This window comes from Molossus molossus, unplaced genomic scaffold (genome assembly GCF_014108415.1).
Source record: "Molossus molossus isolate mMolMol1 unplaced genomic scaffold, mMolMol1.p scaffold_m16_p_14, whole genome shotgun sequence".
Taxonomy (NCBI): Eukaryota; Metazoa; Chordata; class Mammalia; order Chiroptera; family Molossidae; genus Molossus; species Molossus molossus.
The window spans coordinates 65,573,483-65,596,123 of NW_023425349.1; the positions used below are offsets into that span (position 1 = coordinate 65,573,483).

Consider the following 22,641-nt stretch of genomic DNA (forward strand, 5'->3'; position numbering starts at 1 on the left):
AACAAAGAGTGCTCTGAACAGGCCACCGGTTTACTGCGGAGCGGGAACTTTTCTAATCCTGCTGCAATCTGCAGTGCTGCTCAGAAATATCATGGCAGAAGTTGTTTTCTCGCCTCTAACATCTTGTCTCTGGATCATCTCACTGGTCACACTGAAGATCCTGCTGCTTCTCCCATAAAGGTTAACTTAAAGCTCCAAACATAATCATGTGGAAAATGGACATTATTGATTCCTACGGTCCATTGTTCCCCTATCCTAAGTCCCTGAAGTTCAAGTTCAATCTGGAATTACATCATGTCTGGTTTCTCCTGGTTACCAGACGGCTTGAGACGTGACCACAGCTACAGAAAAAACAAACAGCCTTCTTCACGCTTCGGCTCCCCTATCGATTCAAACGTAAACTTTTTTTCTTTCTCTCAAGTATGCTTCAAGTATGGAGCATGGTTAATTTAGAGATTAGGTTCCAAATTAGATTATCTAATGGCATCTTAATGGATTGCTGACCCATTTCCTGTGGGATGGCAGCATGCAAGTCTGGCTGGAATACAATTAATTTCTTAGGAAGTGTTCTGAAGAGTTTCCTAGATAAAAAGGAAACGTTGTGTTGTGCAAATCTTTCTTTATAAATGGAGAAAGTTAGGCAAAACTGCAACAAATCCCAATGTGTTTTTGCACAGCCAGATCACAGATACTGCTTGGGGGTGAACACCACATAAGATCATTTTAAAGGACGCTAACATTTTTATTTTTGATTTCGTAACAGGTACAAATAATTTTGATGAGAATGGAGTCCTTCTTTTAAGTAGATTATTGTAATATAAAGAGTGACACTGGTTAGCAGAGCAGCCTGGTTACCACTCGATGGTCATGTGCAGTTTTGGCTTTTGCAGTTTTCTCCTTGAACCAAAGATGCTTCAGTTCATCTACCTTATCAGCATTTCTATCATAGTCCCAGAGTGGTGCTAGGGGCCCAGAATGGTGTGTAAGAAGCTGAACGTTTTGAATACACTTTAGGGCTGACAGCTGAAAAGGAAATTCAGCACTCTGAGAATGAAGCCCCCCCCCAGGAACTCCAGGAACAACCCAGCTGTTGTATTGTAGTTATGTGTCAAGATAACAAACTGAAAGCAGGAAATGCTAGCTAGTGAAATCCTAGGGATGGTCTAACTATAACGTTGAAACAAAAGTTAACTCTTGATACTACCTATGGATAGATCAAATACTGCCCTTACCAGCCAGGCACCATACATATATTATATGTGTATGCACACACACACACACACACACACACGCATATGGACATGTATACTGACACACATGTACACACATAACACACACATGCACATGTACACATATATTTATATACAAACATAGGGTTTGCAAACCTATAATGGAGATTATTTTGTTTAAATACTCATTAAGTCATTAAGAACATATATTTTACAAAGACAATTTCAGGGACAAAGCAAGGAAAATGGAAGGTTCAGGACAGTGTTGTGCAAAAAGGGTTATATGTATGAAATGAATGCTATTACTCCTTCCTTTCTGCCCTCCCTCTCCTGACCAGCCAGATCCAAATAATCTTTACTGGCTGCTAAATTTCTCTTGGGAAATCAAGCAACTCTCTAGAATTGCAGTAATAAACGACAATTTCTTACAAAAACATGTGTAAAGTAACTACAGAATGAAGTATTCAACTCATAGAAAGGAACTGCTAACACATGTAACATGTAAAATAGCTGATAAAAGTCTCTTTGGTGCCATTCAATTATGGCATCAGCAGAAACACAAAAACCCTTCCAATTATTTCAGTAAAATCTTCATTTATTCATTATTTCAGAGGCTGAGCAAATGGTTTGTGTAAACATATCCTTCAGTAACACGCGCATGTTTATTTTAGCCATCTGAAGGCCTCTTCTATGTTTATACAAGCAATCACACACATACAGCCACTCACTTGTGGCTTTGCCTTTTCCTGAAAGGGGTGAAGGGGGAGCAGAGGGAATGAAACAATAAATCCAGTTTCTCTTTTGCATAAAGCACTCCCTCCAATGTTTTAAAATAACTGATGTTTATATTATTCTTGGATTGTCCTTCAGCTCTCTTTTTCATTCAATTATATTGCTCTTTTACATTCGATAGTACAAGCTATGTTCTGGCTATAGTTTCAAGAAAGAAAGCCAGTGAGGGAGGCAACTGCTGTATTTGTTTATGCCCACATAACTCACATATGCAACAATATAATCTATCCACATCAGAGGACACAGCACAGACACAACAGTACCCTTATGAACGACACACGCAACCCATCACCTATTCCCCTCCTGAGAGCTGAGCCCCTCCTGACTCAAGCAGAAGTGAGCCCTTCCCCAACAGACTGCACTCTGGGTTAACTGTGATACCAGACCTTTGAGTTAGACAGAAAAATTCACACAGGTGCAAGCAATACACACACACACACACACACACACACACACACACACACGACTCACAAAATTCTAAGGTCAAAACAACAAAACACCTTCAGGTTTGCAACTTAATAAGTCTGTGAAACTTTCCAAAAAAGTATGCTTTGGTTCCTAAGGGAATGTTTATACATTGGGGTGGGGGTGGGGGTGGGGGCGGCAGTGGGAGAGCGCAGGGAGGAGGAGGGAGGAAATCTTCTAGCTTTGGGTAGAGTTGCATAGCTCCCTGGGCACTGCCATTTTCAGTCTGAATTTGACATGGAAACATCTCTGCAGGGGGACTGGTATAAAGCAGTACAGGGGCCACCATGGCTAGTGATTGCACAAGGAAATTAATGGCAACAAGCAATCAAAACAAAACAAAATGAAGCCAAAACACAAAAAAACACCAAAACACCTTTGGCTTTTCTACTACAAAGTCTATAGGGATTGCCTTTTGTTAAAAACTAAAAGCAACAACCACAACAAAAATAACCTGATACTTTCTTCATGACAAAGGCAAATTGTTTAATTCTCTGGTTGAATAGATCTATATTTCCCATATATTCTGAATTTATTCAGATAATTTTAGAGTTGTAGAAGTGCCCTGAAGGTTTTAGGTATCTGTCATCTGCACTAAAAGTTCATAGTGTTACAGACACTTATGATTTTCTTTTCCAGTATCCTTTCTAGAAAAAAATAAAACAAAAGAAAACCACCATTAAGTTTCATAAATAACCACAGAGCACTAACTATAAACCATAAACAAATTATGAGTGTGTTGGCCACAAACATGGCCGATTTGCATTATCAAATATGGGCTCTATTTGTGACTGTTTTGGAAAACTTGAACAAAGCAAAGCAAATTGCTGTCTCATATATTTTTATTCAGAACTGTGAGCATCTACATCATGCACAGTGTTTTGGGTGAGCCCACCACAGGGAGTCAATAAATACCTGTTAAATGTATGACAGTGATACCTGTCGTTACCAATTTTGTGCCTTCTGTGTCATGATGAAAAGGGAAGAAGCAAACCAAAAGCTACCTTTTTAAAGCCCTTTGAAGCATTAAGGCCATCTATACAGCATTATCTACTAATTAAAAATTTACTGTTTTGAGAGGGGGGTGGCAAAAGACATCTTAACTAAATGGATTCTGAATTTTTTTCTGATTTATTATCACCAGAAACTGATTACCACACCAATTTTTCACCAAGAAGGGGATTTGTAACATAAACAATGTTCTCCTAAGAACTGAGTCTAGTCGTTTTATTAATTTATTCCAATACATGTGTTCTGTGGTGATCCAATGTCCAGTCACCTTTTCCTTTTTTGGGATATCAATTTTTTTTCTTTGAAAAATTACTAGAAACTAAGTGCAGTTATATTTTAAATCACCAATAATTTATATCCTTATTTGGCTTTAACGTAATTTAAAGCTGCTATCCCATTTCAGACAAGTAAAGGTCAATTGGTAATCCACAGATTTGAAAGTTTACACAGCTATAGTCACATTTAAAAACACAAATATACTTCATCTCATTTGCCATTCTTTGTAAACTGTAAGATTTGTATGCAGACAAGGCATTTTGCATCCAGACAGAGCATGGGATATAAGGAAGTTATTTAATAAAAACTAAATCCAAATATAGTGTTATCATATCCAATTAAGTTAATCTTAAAATACTTACTAAGATGATTTAAATAAGACATTTTCATTGAATTTAATTGAGTATTAACTATTAAGACTTTAAATAAGATGCTTTTACTAAGCTTATCTTCTTCCTTATAAGTATATGTTGTACTTTTTCAAATGAAGGAATTATATGTTTCTTGGGGAAAAAACCAAAATATGTAAAAATGTGCATACTTTAAAGTGAATGTTATTCCAAACTTTTAAAAAGAGGAAAAGTCATACTCTATTCATTTTAGGTTAGTGTGTTCATAAAAACTTGAGTTTTTAAAGACACAATCCAACTAATTTTCTGTTTTCACTTGTGTAAAAGTGGACATTTTATTAATTCCATTCTTCTGAACTCTACTCTTCAGCAGTTTGTATCAAGCGATATGGAGACCGTGGTCAGTGCAGCTGCTGCGTCCGCACCTTCACCAGAGACGCCAGTGAACAGAGGGTTAGTCACTGCAGGGCTGAGAACTATGCCGGCTCTACTCTTGGTGAACTCCTTGTGGGATTACCTCACTATCTTCCGTACATTGTTATCTCTTGTTACATACGATTATGCCATGAATTTTGATTATTTAATTTGTCAAGTTGACAAAACTTGTTCTTTATTAAAATAATACGTAAGCAGCTGACATGACACTACTTATTTTCTAAAACCAATACATGAGACAGGATGAAAACTAGTTTCAAAAATGAAGTTTTAGAATTACTTATTCAGTCAATCAAAGAAAGTAAATTCCCAATGACTCACATCAGTGTACAAACAGAAGTTAAAACTTTATTTAAACTAAATTCCTTCTTTAGTATTAATTCCAACAATCTTCCCACTCCTAAATTTACGAGTGCTGCTAATAACAGTAAATCGACTAATTTAAAATTTTTCTTCCGGCTTTCTCCTCCAACAGGGGAGTAACTGAATAGTGAAGTGGCTTAAAGTTAGCAATCCAGGAGAGAGCTGAAACAGAAAGAATCTATAATGCGAAGACCCAGTAGCTAAAAAATCTTCCCTGAAATCGGTTTCATATTTCAGGTCCTAGAATCTAAGTGTGAAATGCCCCCTTCAAGAGAAATATTCATAAATTGTTTAAAACATTTCATAGTGCTTAGAAATTCCAATAATTAATTAGCATATGCTATAACCCCAAATTCACTTAAATTTGCATTTACATAAGAAATAAAGGGGAAGGGGAGGGAAACAGGGATAGCCAAAACAACTAAATTTTTAACATATATTTTCTAGAAAGCTAGTTAAAAACAAACACTATAGCTCATGTAATTTTTAAGTGTTAAGTGTAGGGTTGGAAATAATTAAAATGTTACCTTTGCCAAGTAATTCCCAATGTATCCTCACTGGTACTGGGGTATAAATGCCTGCCGTTTTGATTCATGGTCCAGTCACAAATCCTCAGCTGTCAATTGAAACCTAGCAGTCAGATATGGATCGAGCAGTACTACAGTTTTTAGTATTTAAATGAACACATGCAAACTAGTACTGTACATGGCATTAACCTTACTTTCCCAAGAGGCAACTTAAAGAAAAAAAAAAAGCAAAAGAGAAAACCTTACTCAGCAAAGCAAAATTCCTAGACTGTTTTTTTAAAAAAGCGATTGCGATATGCTTCTCTATTAATTAAAGCATACAAGAGAAACAAGTGCTTAGAACATAACAATTAGCCATTATTAGAGTACAAATTAAGCTGCAATAAAAGCAAACGTTAATGTTCAATAAAGAGATATATTTTAGAAAGAAAATGAAAAAGCTTTAAAAAAAAATGCAACATACCAAATAATCTGCACTGAGTCAAAGAAGAACTTGAAGCATGCAATTTGCAAAACATAGAAGACATGCAGTTCAGAGGAGAAAAGGCCCCACCTTTTAAACATTGTCCCTGATATTTAGAAGCATCAAGGTATTCAGTTTTAGATGTTTACTAATTTTGTTTTATTCAAAGTGGCATTGTTTAGAAAGAGTTGATAAGAATTTCTACTTTTATTTTAAACTCAGTAATGGCATTTAAACACTTTACCACATCTGAATGGAGTGAGGAATGCACTGAATACAAGCTAAAACAAATTCTTCCCAGATCTCCGAATCATCAGCTCTGCCCTTCAGAGATTGTTCAAGTAACCCTATCCAGTTCTGTTTGGTTAACAGCTGCCCTACAGTGCTAGCAGATTTATTGAAAAGATATATTGCTTATTTTTATGCTTAAGAAAGTAAACTTATCTGAGTTTGGATAAAAAAAAAAAAAAAAAAAAACACCACTAGAAAATCATGGTTTTTAATCTTTAGATAGCTATGCTGTAAATTAACTGCATCTTGCATTGGAAAGATGACTCATTCACATGTACCTGCTGAACCCTGCTTGCTGTTTCTCAGTGAGAATTCCAAAAAGATGATGATTGGAGCCAAAGTGACTTTGAACTTATGAGGAGTTATTTTAATCCTTTCTAATAGTGTTATGACTAAAATAATTTTTTCTTGTTATACTTTCGAGTTTCTACACACACTAAGTAAAAGTGATTTGGGATTTTTAGAATAATAATTAATAATTTTTACTCACTTTTCTACAGATCTGCGAGGCTCCAAAATACCACCTAAAATTTCTAAAATGTTTTAACTGTACCTTTTTCAGGTAAAAGTAGTCTGGAAATTTAAAGAACTGAAAAACATCCCTTAATGTAGATATAAACAGATAACTAGGTAGACAGATGAAGAGATTGATAGTTATGTAGATTCTGCTCGGGATGTATGTCATAAAGAAGCTGTAAGTCAGTAAAGAAGGAAAACCAAATAAAAATATTCTTTAAATTGATCATCATCCTTGCATGAAGGAGAGCATGCATACTTGATTAGTTTTAAATCAAACAGAAGGCAAACTCTAATATGGCAAGATTTTTAAAAAGTTCTCAAATTGGATCGTCATGTAATTATGAAGGAAATGGGATGGGGCAATTTAAAATTGCTTTTCTGCAGTAACAGTAAACAGTTGTCTATTTCAAAATACATATTTTTAAAAAGCAGTACTATGAAAATAATCTAAAAACTGTTCAAGAAACGTGACTTTGTAGAAAGATTACCAAAGGGACCATTTATTGATTCTGCTCTAGTCAATGAAAACCCTAATTTGGAGTCAATGAAACATTCTTAGTAAGGGAGAGGTGTATTTAGGTATAGCCCATGACAATTCTGCCAACTGTTAACTCCAGGTTAGTGTCTGTGGGCTCTGAGGTTAGACTTAAGTAGTTTTCAGAAGATACTTTTGAAAAGGAAGAGAACCTAAATACCACGCACTGATTGGCTTGTTGTCCCACCCATAGTAGGCATGATGTCTCCTTGGGAAGATGCATATGTAAACTGTTAGTATTTTGTTGCTCATGTTGCTAATTTTTTCTTTGTTTGTTTACCATCCCCCAAAATATCAAGTGAACTACATGTGAAATACTTAAAATCAAGGTATTTTTGGACTTTTCTTTCCAAAGAGTAGTTTCAAAAGGGTTAAACCCAACTAACACAATTTATCTCCACCCATTTTTCAGAAACAGGCAATAGGAGTATTTTCTCCCAAATAAAAAATATACTTATATATATAAAAAATGATCACAATATATTTAACAATAATTTAAATGCCCCCCAAGTTGGCAGGGTATTAATTAGTACTGAATTAATTTCCTTTCAGTTACTAAAAATATAAAATATAATTTAAATTTATTTAGCTATTTAGATTGTGGGCTAGCATTGTCAATATTTTCAAAATTTTCCGAGGAGGCATGTTTATACATGCTTATGTGTTAAAATCAGGTTGCTTCAGCAGAAGCTTATGTGTTTTGTTTTGTTTTTAATGTATTAATTATTAATTAATTTTGCATAAAGCACCTTTGAATTAGTAAACATTTAAAGGTGACTGTGTGGGTAGGGGAAACAGATGATTAAAATAGAAACCACCTCTTCACTGAAGATTTCCATGGTACTAATTCCAAAAAAAACAATTCCTAAGAATCTTGTTTGACCAAGGTAGTCCTGCGTCTGCAAATTTTGAACGAATTCTAGGTGATAAAAGGTTAATACTGTGTTAATAGGTATGTTAAAGTATCTTTTTGTGCCATGTTAAACAATCTTGGTAGTAGTATAATTCAGTATTCCTAACAAAAAAGAATTTTATGTTAGGTTTTAAATAAGTTTAAAATAATAGCTGATAATCTTATTTGAGATTGGTATGGTGATTCCTCAGTTTCTATCTTGTGAGAGTCAGTTATATAATTTAGCTATCAATTCATTTTATTTTATTTTATTTTATTTTTTTTTATCCTCACCTGAGGACATTTTTCCATTTTCTGTTCAGGTAGAGTGGGAGGGGGAGAGAGGAAGAGAGAGAGAGAAACATCGATGTGAAAGGGACACATCGAGTGGCTGCCACTCGCACGACCAACCAGGGCCGGGGACAAACTGCAACCGAGGTACATGCCCTTAGCGGGAACCGAACCCGGGTCTCTCGGGACCGCAGGCCGACGCTCTAACCGCTGAGCCAAACAGGCCAGGGCTATCAATTCATTTTAAATAAAATTTTTAAACTTTAATTTTGAGTGGTATATAAGGTTTAATAACACTCAATTTTTTCAAGTATTTTTCCCTCAAAAAACTAAGAAATTACTTTCCCCCCCAATAGTGATCAAACTTAAAATACCACGTGCAGATGAATTAAAACATTTACTCTGTTAAAGTTCTGTGTTTGCATGTGTAGGATGCACTAATTCTTATTTTTGTAACAATACAGACCCTTTGACAGACCTCATCGTATGTATATCCTTGCAGAAATGCACACTCTACATAAATATTTTAATTCTTTGATTCATACACACCTACTAATATGAAATTATATTGTCTAAAAAATTAAGGTAAATTTTCCTTTAAAATAATTTATACCCAGAATTCCAAAAGCAAACCAAAGGTGAAATAAGAAAGTAAGATTCTCCTCCAAAAGACCTATGAGTAAAGGGGTAAGGTTGAAATAGTCCAAATAACTGAGAGAAGTGAAGGTAAAGATATCACTGCATATGTTCTCAGGATGAAGCTCCATAGTCTCTGGAGTGAGAACCTTGGTCCTCTCCCAACTCCAATGGGATGGTGAGATGGTTTCAGAAAAACAAGGATGGGGACTATGTAGTTTCCCTTAAACAACTGTGTAAGTAGAAGAAACAAGATTTGGATCATTATCTTTTCCTACACTACAAAAAATATGCACATAGTTTATAGCCATAAAGAATCAATATTGCTTGTGATTTCAGAATAAGAATTGGTTTATTCAAATGAGGACCTCCATTATTATGAACTGGGGCTCTCCTTAAATGCTTAGCAATTAGCTTTGGGAACTAAAGAATGAAGGTAAGCAAAACCTCCTTTGCTAGACTCAGCAAACAGTTTGATGTACAAACAGTTCCTCTTGATGAAAACAGCTCTCAGTTGAACTAATAAACCATTAAACAGCATAATCAACACAGGCAAATTAACCCTTTCCCTTAAAAATGAAGTTTATAGTGACTTCAAGGGAATATCTTGAAGGGTGTGTTTTATTTTCCCTTAGGTTTCTTCATTTCTCCAGAGAGCCTCAAGGGAACAGATTTTTTCAGGATGAGGGGAGGTGCTTTGGAGGGATGCTTAAAAAGATTAATACTCCAATATTTATATTTTCCTCTCAACTCTTAGATTATAATTTTATTTTATTACTATTAATTTCCTGCCACAGAGCAAAAAAAAAAAAGGGCCTTTGAATGAATAGGATGTAGCATTACTAACCAAGCAAAACTGTCAGAATAAAATTGTTATATGTGGGACATATAACACATATTTAAAAAAAATAAGATATTCAAGGTCACTCTGGTGATTTAAAGTTACTTCTTTTTCATGGAATTTATTGGGTGACATTGATTAATAAAATTATTAAAGTTACTTCTATTGTCAATTTCTGAAATCCGTGTTTCTTGATGCTTAATTTAATTAGCATGGCAGAATTAAGTTAAATGGGTCTGTATAGTCCATGAACCAAATAAACATTACTGACCATAAATCTTAAGTATTAGAAAACGAAAGGTTACTTTAACTTGTAAAGTTTAAGATTTCAAGGTAACTTAAAGATTGGGTCGTTCCAGAGACGTGGAAGTAGGGTACAGACTGACAACCCTCAGAAGAGGGGGTGGTGGGGGGAGGGAAGAGATAAACCACAGAACTTATATGCATGTACGCATAACCAATGGACATGGACAACAAAGCTGGGGTCAGGGTGGGGCGTGGGGGATGGGGAGGAGGGTGTCAATGGGGTAAAAAAGGAGAAACATCTGTAACCAAAAAAAAGCACAAAAAAAAAAAGAAATAAAGAAAAAAAAAAGATCGGGTTGTTCAACTTCTCCACTTTCCTTTTCATAATAAGGATACAGGACAGCAAGGTTTAAGGACCTGTCTGAGGTTGGACATTCCTTATTTGTGTCAACACTAAAACCAACCTCCTGACTCCTAATTCCTGGTTCCCACCCAGGATTATTCTTTTCCTACCATATTCTTCATGTGCAGCCCAAGAATATTTAAAGCTACACTGTCTATAATTATAACCTTCAGAACTTCCTCTGCTTCCCTGATTCAACTTAGATCTTTTAAAGTTAATATTTTCAGCAAAGATCACTTTTCCCTTGTAATTTTGTTGACTGAAATTTAAGATTTCAGTAAATATAATTTTATTTTTACATTAGAATAGTTTACCTGGATATCAGCCTTCGATAACCAGTAAATTACTGAATAAATGAATAAATGATAAAAGACCAATAAAAGATTATTTTTTTAATTTAAGAACTAGCCAAAAAGCTAAGCATTTGCATAGCCATTATTTTGACTGAAACTTCCTTTAAATGTGTTTCCTTTCCAACCAGCATATGTGAAAATTGACCTCTTATCCATTTACATACCTACCCAGAAGTCATATGATAGGGTTTTGCGTCAAGCTGTCAATTATGATAACAGACACAATAAGAACAGCCCAAGTGTTGATAGCCTGCTTCCTGACTTTATTGAAAAGTTTGTTGATAGTCCACTTGTGTCCTCAATTGCTTGCCTCTAATAATAATAAATTTTTTTAAAAACCAACAACAACAATAAAACTACCTTTCAGTGGTTTTACTGTACCTAACTTTGGCTTTGTCATTTCATTTGCCAGGACAAATGTTACATAGAGGTTTCAATTAATATATTAATTTAAAAAAAATTCTACAGAGGCAATTTATTTAAAGGACCATTTGGTGTAACAGAAATTTTCAGTGTAATTAAAAGTACTTTCAAACTCTAGCTTCAAAATTATATCAAGAAAGGTGTTCAAAATATTTTAATATAGGGTAGCCCAGTAATTGAAATAGAAATAATGGCATTATATAGTCATGCAAGAAATGTGACATGCTGAAGCTCAAGCACCATTAAAATCCATGCAATTGTGATCAGGAATGCAAGGACCTGAGTCAATCAGGCCCTTCATTCATTTACTCTAATAATAAGTAGTGTCTATAGTCAGGAGCTTATAATTTTGAGATTATGACAATAATCCTTGTATTTAATAAACCAGAGTTTACTTGACTTTTGTTTCTCACTGAGGGAAGGCAAAAGTGACCTTCCATCAGTGCCATCTAAAAATCTCAACTCTGTATCAAAGGTTAATATGCACTTTCATAGTTGGTTCAAATAGTAATCTTTACTTCCAAACAAGAAGCTCCTTAGCCACAAACTTTTATATCCAACTTGCAATCAAGTTTTTTATGTGTCATTTTAATATATAATAACGAAGATATATGTATATATATGTATATATTTTAATATATATTTTCTTTATTGATTTTTAGAGAGAGAAAAGGAGGGAGAGAGATAGAAACATTGATGTCTCAGAGAGAACATGAGACATCGATTGGCCACCTCCCACAGGCCCCTCACTAGGGATCCGGCCCACAACCTGAGCATGTGCCCTGACCGGGTATCGATCAGGCAACTTCTTGGTGCATGGATCCATGCTCAACCACTGAGCCACACCAGCCGGGCAAAGATTTATATTTTTATTGTGGCCTTGCACTCAAATACAATGTTGATAATCAAGTTAACTAGACCCTTTTATATCACTAAAATTTCTATGATAGCCAAGATAGAAGGCCTGCAATTTAGCAAATTCATTATGAGGTTGACCCGATAAGGAACTGGTGCTGATTCAAGTAAGTTGCCTCATACTCATTCATGCTAAAATTGTTAGACTGGATTATAAAATATTTTCTGTATTTTTTAAGCAACACCCAACACTGTGCCATATAGATAGTTCCCCTTTCCTCAGAGACAAAACTTGGGAAATGGAGTTCCTTCATTGCCTATCACAATGAATGTGCACAGTGTGTGCATGAAATGTAGGAGGCAAGGAAATACTGCATTTTACTAAACTTCTATGAAGTTATGTCAGAGAGGAGGCCTTGGCACTCCTGAAAAAATTCCAAATCATAGAAAGACATTTCTTAGCAGAGACCAAAGAGTTCAGTTTGCCAAAGCAGGACCCATGAGTTCTTCAAGCCACCACACCATCATCCAACAGAAAAGTTAAAGAAGAATAAAGCTCCAACTGAAGTCCTGACTTTGATTTCCAGCATGCCAACAGTGAATGCAGGAACTACGCCCATCACTCCAAAGGCGGACTAATTCCAGGCCTTCAATAACACTGAAAATTGTGTTTAAAGAAAAATTTTAAAGTCCTGATCAACTGGCACGAACTGATTATTAGAATTATTAGAATGACTAATTGAAATTGTTTTTAATGTCAAATTATAACTTATTTCCATGAATCTTTTTTGAAATATTCTTTATGATTATGGGATTTTATTTTTTAGATTCAAATGAGATATCATATTTACTATGATAGGTGAAATTCCTGTCAGAAAACAACTAGTATTTCAAGGCAGTTAGCAACCAGTATTAAACAGTAATAACAATTACCAAAAGGAACCCAGAGATGCATAATTGCTAATATCAACAGTATGTATGCCAAGTTAATGGGTATAAAAGCATACATCTTTATTATTCAGATTTGCAAATATGAATGTATTACTCTTACAAGTGGAATACAGGGTTAATCTTATTAGTATTTCCCATCTTAATTGAAGAATACTAATGACTATATTGAAAGTTCTGCTCTAGTGTCATTTTGTGGAAAGATTTTTTTATGATAGTCAAAATGATTCAGCAATTTAATATTTATTGTTAGCTCTAATTTATGTAGGGCATATTAAAGTTCTTTTCTAAGGAAAAATAGCACTCAACAATGCACATCAATACTTTTCATAACCTAAAGGATAAATCTTTATAAAGTAGCCGCCAATGAACTGAAGAATGTACCTGGTGACAATATTTATTCTTAAGAGGTCATGTATATTAAAGGCTATGGGGAATGTTTAAAAGAGCCCTCTCAGACTAAAACCATTGCCTTTCTAATTCTGAATTTCTTCTAGCTAATATAAAATGATTGATTACCTTTATTTCATGTACCCCTTGATTTTCCTTTTCATTCATCATTGAGTACTTTAAACCAAATGCATTTAGAACCTGCTGCAAGAAGAGTGGTCTCTTTTAAATCTTTGCAAAGTAATGAAAGGACACAGTAAATCAATCTCGTTTCTGCTGTAGAAAAGAATAACCTTTACTCTACTGAAGTCATTGAGACTCTTTCTATCCCTCTTGTTCCTGGATGGTAAACATAAAACTTCATCTCTATGATTCTTTTAAAATTTTGAAAGGATAAAAGTCATAAGCTTTTTGACTTGAGCTTTAATTTAATAATATACATGTATAGTATGATATGCATATACATTCATTTTCTTCATGCCTCAAAATTATAGCTCATTATAAATTTGGCACATTGGGCTTCTTTAATTCAAAAGTAGCACTAATGTCTTCATAAATAGAGGACAAAATATCTGTCTGCATGGTATTTAAAACTGAGTACTTTTGAGCTATGAAGCTTATATACTTTTTCCTTCCAAGGATCAATATATTCTATACTCTATAAATATCAATAACATTTGATCAAACAAATCAGATTTATATTGTAAGGGGTCTTACTTGACACTGTCCACTTAAATAACAAGTTGGTGGTCTTTATGAAAAAGTTCTGGAACTCATATATATAAAATTACAATGTGCTCAGAACCCTATCTACATTAAGACTCCTGCTTTCATGATGCTTGCTAAGTATTCTTGATACTATGTGTCCTATGTGTGAAAGGAGATATAGCTTTTATATAATGAACTTTTGACTATAACTACATGAAGCCTTAATGTTAGTCATAAGTGGTAAAAGAATTAAAGCTTCCATAGGTTAGGGCAGGGGGAGGTGAAGATTGTTTCTAAATACATGGAATTGGTTACAATATTCTAAATGTGTTTGGGGCAAAAGGTTTAAATAATGGAGGCACATTTCTATTAATTAAAAATTAACTGGAAATTAGAGATGTGTCATAAAGAATAATGCAAATCCCATGACAAAAATATTTCTGAAAATATGTGGATGGATTTTTAAAAGAACAAGTTTCTAAACCTATAAATCCTGCATGTTTTTTAAAAAACACAATGAACATATACATTTGTCAAATAGACCCATATTATAGTAATTATAACACATTTCATATTACAGCAATTTCAGAGGTGGAAAAAGCAGCATTCCAGAGAATTATGTTGAAAAGCCAATGGCTGGCAAAACCACTAATTATTACTTGGTATTTTCATAACTGTGTACAGATGTTTTCAGTTAGTCCTCACTCTTTTGTTTTGTTTTGTTTTGTTTTGCTTTTTTTAAACCTGGCAAAACGTCAAGTATCTTAAATAAGCTATCATCTTTATGATTTTCTCTGAACTCTGCAGGGGGTGACCTTTAATATATGCAGTCTGGCACCTTAGTCTGCAACTGGGCAGGATTCGGGAATTCCACAGAAGCACAGTTAAGATAGGCCCAACAAGCATAAGCTAGGTGGACAGGTCTAAAACAAAAGAAGCCAGAATGAGTACCTGTGCACTCTTACTACATATGTAAAAACTCACACGTATGCACATACAACTTACGTTACACATGAAGAGCAGATTAGTTAATATCAGCTCTTTCTTATTCATTATAGCCTATTTTCCCCTATGTAATATTTTGCGCACTGTTAATTTCAAATTGCTCTGCTATCAAAACTTGAGCATAGCAAACATATGCATCATAAAATATATTTAAATTCTGAAGTGGTTAGAATTATTTCTGTTATCCTGTAACTGGAATCATGGGATTTCTTGTATGGGTCCATGCTTTTGACTGTGGCTAATTTGTTTATAAGCCGCCATTAATCCTGGCTGTATATTTTCAGTCTGGGTAAACACTTCATTTGCATTAAATTTACAGCATTAATGAGATGTGAAATTTAAAATGCTACTTGGAACATAAATGATGTAAGAAAGCAGAACCAAAAAAAAGTGTTTTTATCACATCTGAAATCAGTAAACCAATTTAAGCCTATTAAAATAGGAATGATGTGTTGCCTGAGATTTTAGCTTCATAACTCATCTTCTTGGACTCAAATACCAAAATGGGGAGTAAAACATCTGGAAAATATGAAAGAGCTCAAAAACACAAATTGTGTACTGCTTCTACTCTAATTGGCTTTTAAAATCAGTTTTCAAATTTTGTCTTTGGAAACTATAGGCTAGTACTGTCTCAAAAGCCAGTAAGACTGACAAAATTACTCTTTGGCTGAAATACTGTTATTCATGAATGCTGTCGATATATGCTACAAAGATGAAAAAGGTCTTGAGCCAATTTGAGAAACCCTGTTCAGAGAGGCAAGAAACAGAGGATAAATGAGAAAATAATTTGGAAAATAAAATGATCAGTTTCCTTCTCAGAAGCCCCGTGAGCCCGGTTCTGTCTGAGTCCAGATCTGAGAGAGCATGGAGGAAAGCACCAATGCGGAAGCGTGGCTACACCATCACACCTGGGTGAAACTTGCCCACCTGTTGCTGATGTAGGAAGGATGGGTCTCTTGGGCTTAGTCCCACATATCGATTGGCTTGAGATGTGCCTGAGGCTGTGTAGGCTGATTAAGGAAGAACAAAAACAAAGATAAAAATTGTGAACTATCAGAATGAACACCCTGTCCATGTAAAAGAAACCCAGAGAAGTGGGACTTGCAACCAAAAAAAGTGTCTCTATTTCTCTTCTCTTTTGTCTGAGTGATACAAAAGAAATGGTAGTTGACCTTAAAGAACCTACTTTATCCCCCTCCCCAAAAATCTATCCAGTAAATCCCATCCCATCATTTGATGAGGGCACCTCACACCTAGTGCTCCGGTTACTTTTGCAGGAATACCAAGGACTGGCTAAACAGAAGGGCTCTTTTCCTAGATGGACCTTTGCAACAGATATTAATTGTCGAATAATGGAATAATCAATGATGATCTCTGATTCTAAATGTAAGAGCAGACTGAAAGTCTGTCAGGAATTCATGAGAGCTTTTAATGACTGGATGTAGGCAGATGTGCTGGATGATACAAAATAAAAAAATGTCTTGCCTGGAAGTCTCACTAAAAAGAAAATCTAATATTTTAGGAGAAGCCTATTTTTATAATATCATATAGAATGAATTAGCTCAGTATATTATTTAATATGAAAATGACCTTAAGTTTGATAGAAATATTTCTTTAAAAATTCTTTCTTTTCCATAAGGACAAAGAGTCTATTTCTTGTGACTGGAGTTGATGGCATCTTAGAAATACATGGCCACCAGGAGTATTTAGGTACTCCTTAAATCATATGGCCTCACCTTGCAAGTACTCTTTGTACAGGTGCTTTTTGGTATAGAGTGAATTTTCAAAAAAAAAAAAATCTCACTATTCCTAAATATTTTTGTTTCTTTTTCACAAGAAAAAATCTAATGTATCTTCAGCAATCTCACTGCTCCATGTCAGAGTAAACAACAACTACATCCTCACCATCTATGTTACATGGATAGACCTGAAAAAACTAAACTTTTTGGTTTAAAGCCATCAGATTAATGAGGAATCCAGACATAATTTTAAAAAGGCTTTTTAAAAACCAAAATATTTTATTCTTCCATGTTCATTAGAAGGACTGCAGAATTTGATCTATTGAGGCATTTTTAGATCAACTTTTTAAAATAGTGAAGATGCTCATAATTCACCTTTTACTTATTTCTGGATGAAGGGCCCATGTGAGGGCAGCCACATGACGCCAGCGGCTCCTGGTCAGCACCCAGGCCTCTGGATCAATGTACCGCGTGGAGAGCTGTGCCTCCCATTTCACCGGCACCAGGTCTGTGCCGTGAGAAGAAAGTTCCCATGGCCTCTGTGTTACCTTCAGTTGCACTGACTTTTCAGTTCAGTGACCAATTTCTCATTATCAGTGGCTCCTGGGAAGCTGGAGCCACAAAGTTGTTTCCAGGAAAGAAAGATAACACACTACATTTCTTTAACACAAGAGTGGAAAATGGACTGATGCAGCCATCTTTGAGTATTCTGTAATTTTATTAGTCAAATCTGATCTCTTTTTGATCAATCTGTATGTGAGTATAAGAACAATGACTTAACAAAGAGGCTGACTGTACTCCCATATGTGAGCTGTAATCATTTGGGTTTGATCTTCCCTTGAATCTCATCTATTAATATCAATCATATCAATACTTACTTCTGGTAGAAATAGGTACCAGAAGTTCCTGAAACTTGGTTTTGATCATTTATTCTATGTCAGTCTATCGACTACTTTTACAAAAATATTTGTTTTCCATTTTTGTTTATTTAAATTGCTGACTTGTTTGTTCAAAGATGCCAAGACATCTGGATATCTTTTAAAATCTGGATGTATTTATTGTTTTAGTGATTGTAATGTACATAGCTAACCTTCAGAACAAAAGGATTTTTAGTCTTCCTTGACTAGGTCTCACCCATCTGTACATTCAGGAAAGTGTTCACTAGTGTAGGACTCTCTACCAACAAACCAGTTACTAAGTACTGAATGATTATTGATGGGAATCACAAAACTATATGAATTTATTAGTTTCTGGGGCCTCATGAATTTTGAGAAAGCAACGTTAAATTCACTGTATACTCAAAGTATTTTCCAATTTTCTTGGTTTCTTCCTAAGGTTCAAAAACCATCAAAAAAAAAAAAAAGGATAACTTTTTCCAGTAGCAGAGGAGGAAAGAGCCAGTGGTACCTCTAGTTGGCTCTGTAATTTCACATAGGAATTTCCAGAGCATGGGGATATTCTTGCTCTAGGTAAGATAACAGAAGTTCTGAATTTAAGATATAGCACGTATGATTGACAAGGAGCTTGCTAATTCCTCCCGACTGGAACTTTATCCATTCTACTCTACCAATCTGTGCACACCAACTCCAGTTCTAGGAAGCTGGTAGTTTGGATAAAGCCAATTGAAAAACTGTGCAATAATTCCTTGTGTACTTTGAGTATTCTATGTGAAGAAGCAAAGGAATCATATGAGATACTGGTATATGCTATGTAAGTTCACTGGCTAACTCTCTGATATTTAAAATGTTAAGGCCAGGCTAAAAAGCATAGTACCTGATGTACTGTGATACATAAAAAATTAAAAAATTTTTTTAAGTTGAAGACAAAGAAAGTGCATTTAGCTTACATGTACCTAATACTAAACTTTGAGATGCTTTCTGCACCCAACACTGTGTGAATGTTTTTCACAATGACATAACCTACAGTAATGTAAACATGCAATTATTGTATAGATGCATTGATTCAGTCTGCCTTGTGAAGGGGCTTGATTCCTACAGGAATGCCCCAATAAGTAACAGTTATCTAATCTCTCTTTGGGTGATAAAAAACTTTGTACACTGAGTTATGCTATCCAGTGCATTTTCGATGTAGACCTTGAACAAGCAGGCATGACTTATTATTTTTGTTATAGCTATTTACTCAAACAATTAAGCTTCTCCCTTTTCAAATCTGATGCTCTGACCTGAATTTGATAAGAGAGAGCATGTGATTACTAGGCCACGTACATGCCTGCTGGTTCCACGTAAATGAGAAATCTCCATCTGGTTGGGTAGCTGGAAAAGTTGCTGTTTTCCACCTTGGATCAGATATCCAATGGTGCCTTTGATGGACATTTCTCATTTTCTACAGAAATACTTACTGGTTGCTGTAGGTGAAGCTGCCTCACCTTCAGTGGATGTAGTGATGGGTTTAGTATCTGTCATGGTCAGGGTCACAGGTCGCACTGCACTGGGATGGGGAGAGGGTGCCAAGACAGGAGTGAAATGGCCAGGCACTTTCCCTACTACTTGACCACTGCTGTTAGGCTACAAAACAAAAACAGAATGCCAGGTGAAACAATCCAAAAAGCAGTCATGTTGCCCAACAGCTCCACTCAGCACACTCGGCTGAGCAGACCCTGCACACTGAGCAACCACCACGCTCGCCCTCTCAAGTCTGCATCCGAGAGGTGTGTCAACGGTGAGCAGTAACACGAAGCAGCGGCATTTAAAAGAAATCCTTCATCTTCAAAGTGCTTTGTATAGGTTAACCGTCTCGATCACACCCCCAAGAACCAAGTACAGTACGTAGAACTGATCCTTTCATTTAGTAGTCCAGAACGCTCAAGTAGAGACTTAAAGGCTTAGCCTGAGGCTAAAACAGAAGTCCTTACTGAGCTGGTGCGAATTAGAACCAGTGCTGCTTCTCTGCCCCTCAACCTCTACACTGGGTCAGTTTGGGCTTTCAGAACGCCATCCACCTAAATGATAATATCACTGATACAACGAAGACAAGAATATCTATGCTATCCAACTGAGTCATTCCATCATTCACAGTCAAGTCCCATTCCTGTGCAAACAAAACCTCTAGTTCTTGCTCACACACTCAGACAGACACCAGGCGATTTAGATTCTAGGATCTCCACTCAACTTCTGATGATTTACTAATACAAGCAGATTAAATGATATTTAGAGCATTTAAAATTTCAGATGGACAATAATATAAAATACTAAACTAGGTCTGACCTTACACCTACAAATAGAAGATTTCCATAGTAAATTAAAATGGGCTCAAGTCAAGCAGAGGGCAATCGGATATATTCTGATTTGAGTTACTCTTCCATTGCTGGGCATGGAGCTTACACAAAACATTTATTGTTGACATCTGTGGGCATTAACTGAGAAAATCCCCTGGGCAATGATAGAAAAGATATTATTATCTGAGCTTTAGCCCCAGGTACAAAAATAGTATCCTTGGTAGAAGACAAAATCCTAAAGGTACACTGTTTGAAGAAATACTTGAATGTAGTTTTCTAGACAGAGAATTCTATTTTTAGTTGACACTCATGTTGGAATTCTCCTCTGCATGCATGGTGTACATAACAACTTGCTATGAGGGCATTCTCTACAAATATTAGTCTTAATAATCTGTACTGCTAAAAGCAAAGAAAGCAATGAAGTAGAATATTTATCTAAATAACCTGCACATAAGTTACAAGTAGACGTTTTAGAGAAAAAGAGGAATAGCTAACAACATTTAAATACTGTACTCAGAGACATGAACTCGGGCTTCGATTGGGTTCCTCAGATACCGTGTTATTTATTCTATAAAGAACATAGACTTCTTGAATATCCTGATTATTCATCATGAGTAATTTTAAGTATTTAACTTTACGTCAGGAAAATCGACCAGAGTTTCTCCCTACAAAAGCCTATGAGTTATAGATTTAAACTAGTATTATTTAAAATAGTCCATTAAATAACATGACTGTCTTACTCTAACTGGTGCAGCAGCAATGTAATTAATCTCCAAATTGCTATGGGGAGCAAAAGGCATCTGAGTTGCTTGACTTAACAATCAAAATCAGTGCTGTGCTGGACGATACTGGGAAGGAAAACTTGATTGTGGGTAAACAAGTATTCATTTTTTTCTCCCACTTTTAGGGCTAAAAAAGTTCATATCAAGAGTCCATTTTGAAATGCAAATTAACTGGTTTTGAGGTGGACTTAAACATCAAAGCAGATATGGTGTTCCTTCAAAAAAAAATCTGCAGTTTACTACAAAGACCCATTTTTCCTTTCAAGGGGAAAAAGTTCGTTTATAAAGCAAGACCATCAACTTCTGGTAATCTGAACATTGCGAAAGACTGCTTTATACATCTCACTCAAGAAAGCCGAGTCTCAGTTGATCACTGCTGGTACAGTCAGGTGAAAAAGCATGTCTGTACACTGTGTTCGCGAGAACAGTCTGGCGGCACCTACCTGAGAGCAAGGAGCAGAAGAATGACAAGACTGCCAAGACAGTGCTGTGAAAGAACGTATCAACTTGCCCATTCTGCAAGTGCTGTCTCCTGAGGTTAAACCACCATGAACCAACCGATGTTTCATTTAAAAATAATAATAAAAGTGACAGACAAAGAATTCCCAAGCCAACACAGTCAACTTTTCGGAAACTTTTCAGAAGAATGAGAGGGTTATTTCTTCTCAGTTTTTTTACTAGTTCAAACAGATGAAGCTAGATTATAAAGCTTCTCTTTCAATGCCACCAGTAGATGAACTTTCATACTGTAGATATGACAAGAAATCTCATCTGAAGATGAACTTGAACAGCATTAAGAGCGAATTATCCTACTTAGTACATTGCTCCTATTATACAAAATCCTGAGAGGGGATTTTTTTGTTAATTGAGATGAGAGTAAGATGCTTCTCTTAGAAGCTGGATCTTTACCTTAAAAATAAGAAGAAAAACAGAATAATATAGGCAGATTATCACTTAATATGCCCTCTTAACTTATAAAAAAAATTGAAATACACGTAAAACAAGCACTGAATAATTAAAGAAATGCGGAACACTGAGGGCCTGATTTTAATTTGCATAATTTTTCCCCTAACAGAGCCTAATTAAGACATCAGTTAAAAAAAAAAAAAATCCAATGGAACTCTAAGATTTTCCACACTGAATTAACATTAAGGACTTTTAATGGATATCTTAATTAGACTTTGTTATTCATGGAAATTCTACACAAATTAAAATCAGACCTTGTGTGCACTGTTCCCAGCTGAGTCTAGCAGAATGTGCCATGGCACGGAGACTTCTGAATCCATGCTCTAACAGAACATTTTATTTCTAAACTGATATACTAAGATCCCACTTACTTAGTAAGTAAGTAAGTAGTATTATAGTCATTAAAAGTGCCACACCAGCCTTGGCTGGTTTGGCTCAGGGGTTAGAATGTTGGCCCTCAGACCAATGAGTCACAGGTTCGATTCCGGTCAAGGGCACGTACTTCAGTTACAGTTCGTCCCGGGCCCTGGTCAGGGTTATGTGGGAGGCAACCAGTCAATGTGTCTCTATCACATCGATGTTTCTTTCTGTCTCTCTCCTTCCCTCCCACTCTATCTAATGATAAATAGAAAAATATCCTTGGATGAGAAATAAAATAAATAAGTAAGTAAG

The 22,641-nt window shown here is 35.5% G+C and overlaps 1 protein-coding gene across 4 annotated transcripts in view; it reads right to left on the reverse strand.

Annotated features, from left to right (window-relative positions):
- Nucleotides 1-22,641, reverse strand: part of NFIB (nuclear factor I B) — a 215,011-nt gene that overhangs the window by 8,850 nt on the left and 183,520 nt on the right. Inside the window, exons 9-11 of one of the 4 annotated variants that reach the window (XM_036260943.1) lie at nt 19,373-19,511; nt 16,175-16,257; nt 5,449-5,537 (exon numbers count right to left, since the gene is read on the reverse strand). The exons of 1 other annotated variant lie outside the window; for it this stretch is intronic. In XM_036260943.1, the coding sequence (XP_036116836.1) occupies nt 5,449-5,537; nt 16,175-16,257; nt 19,373-19,511 (311 nt within the window). Of the gene's footprint in view, nt 1-5,448; nt 5,538-16,174; nt 16,258-19,345; nt 19,512-22,641 lie in introns of all 4 variants that reach the window. 2 more of the 4 variants (XM_036260942.1, XM_036260944.1) reach the window with 2 other exon arrangements.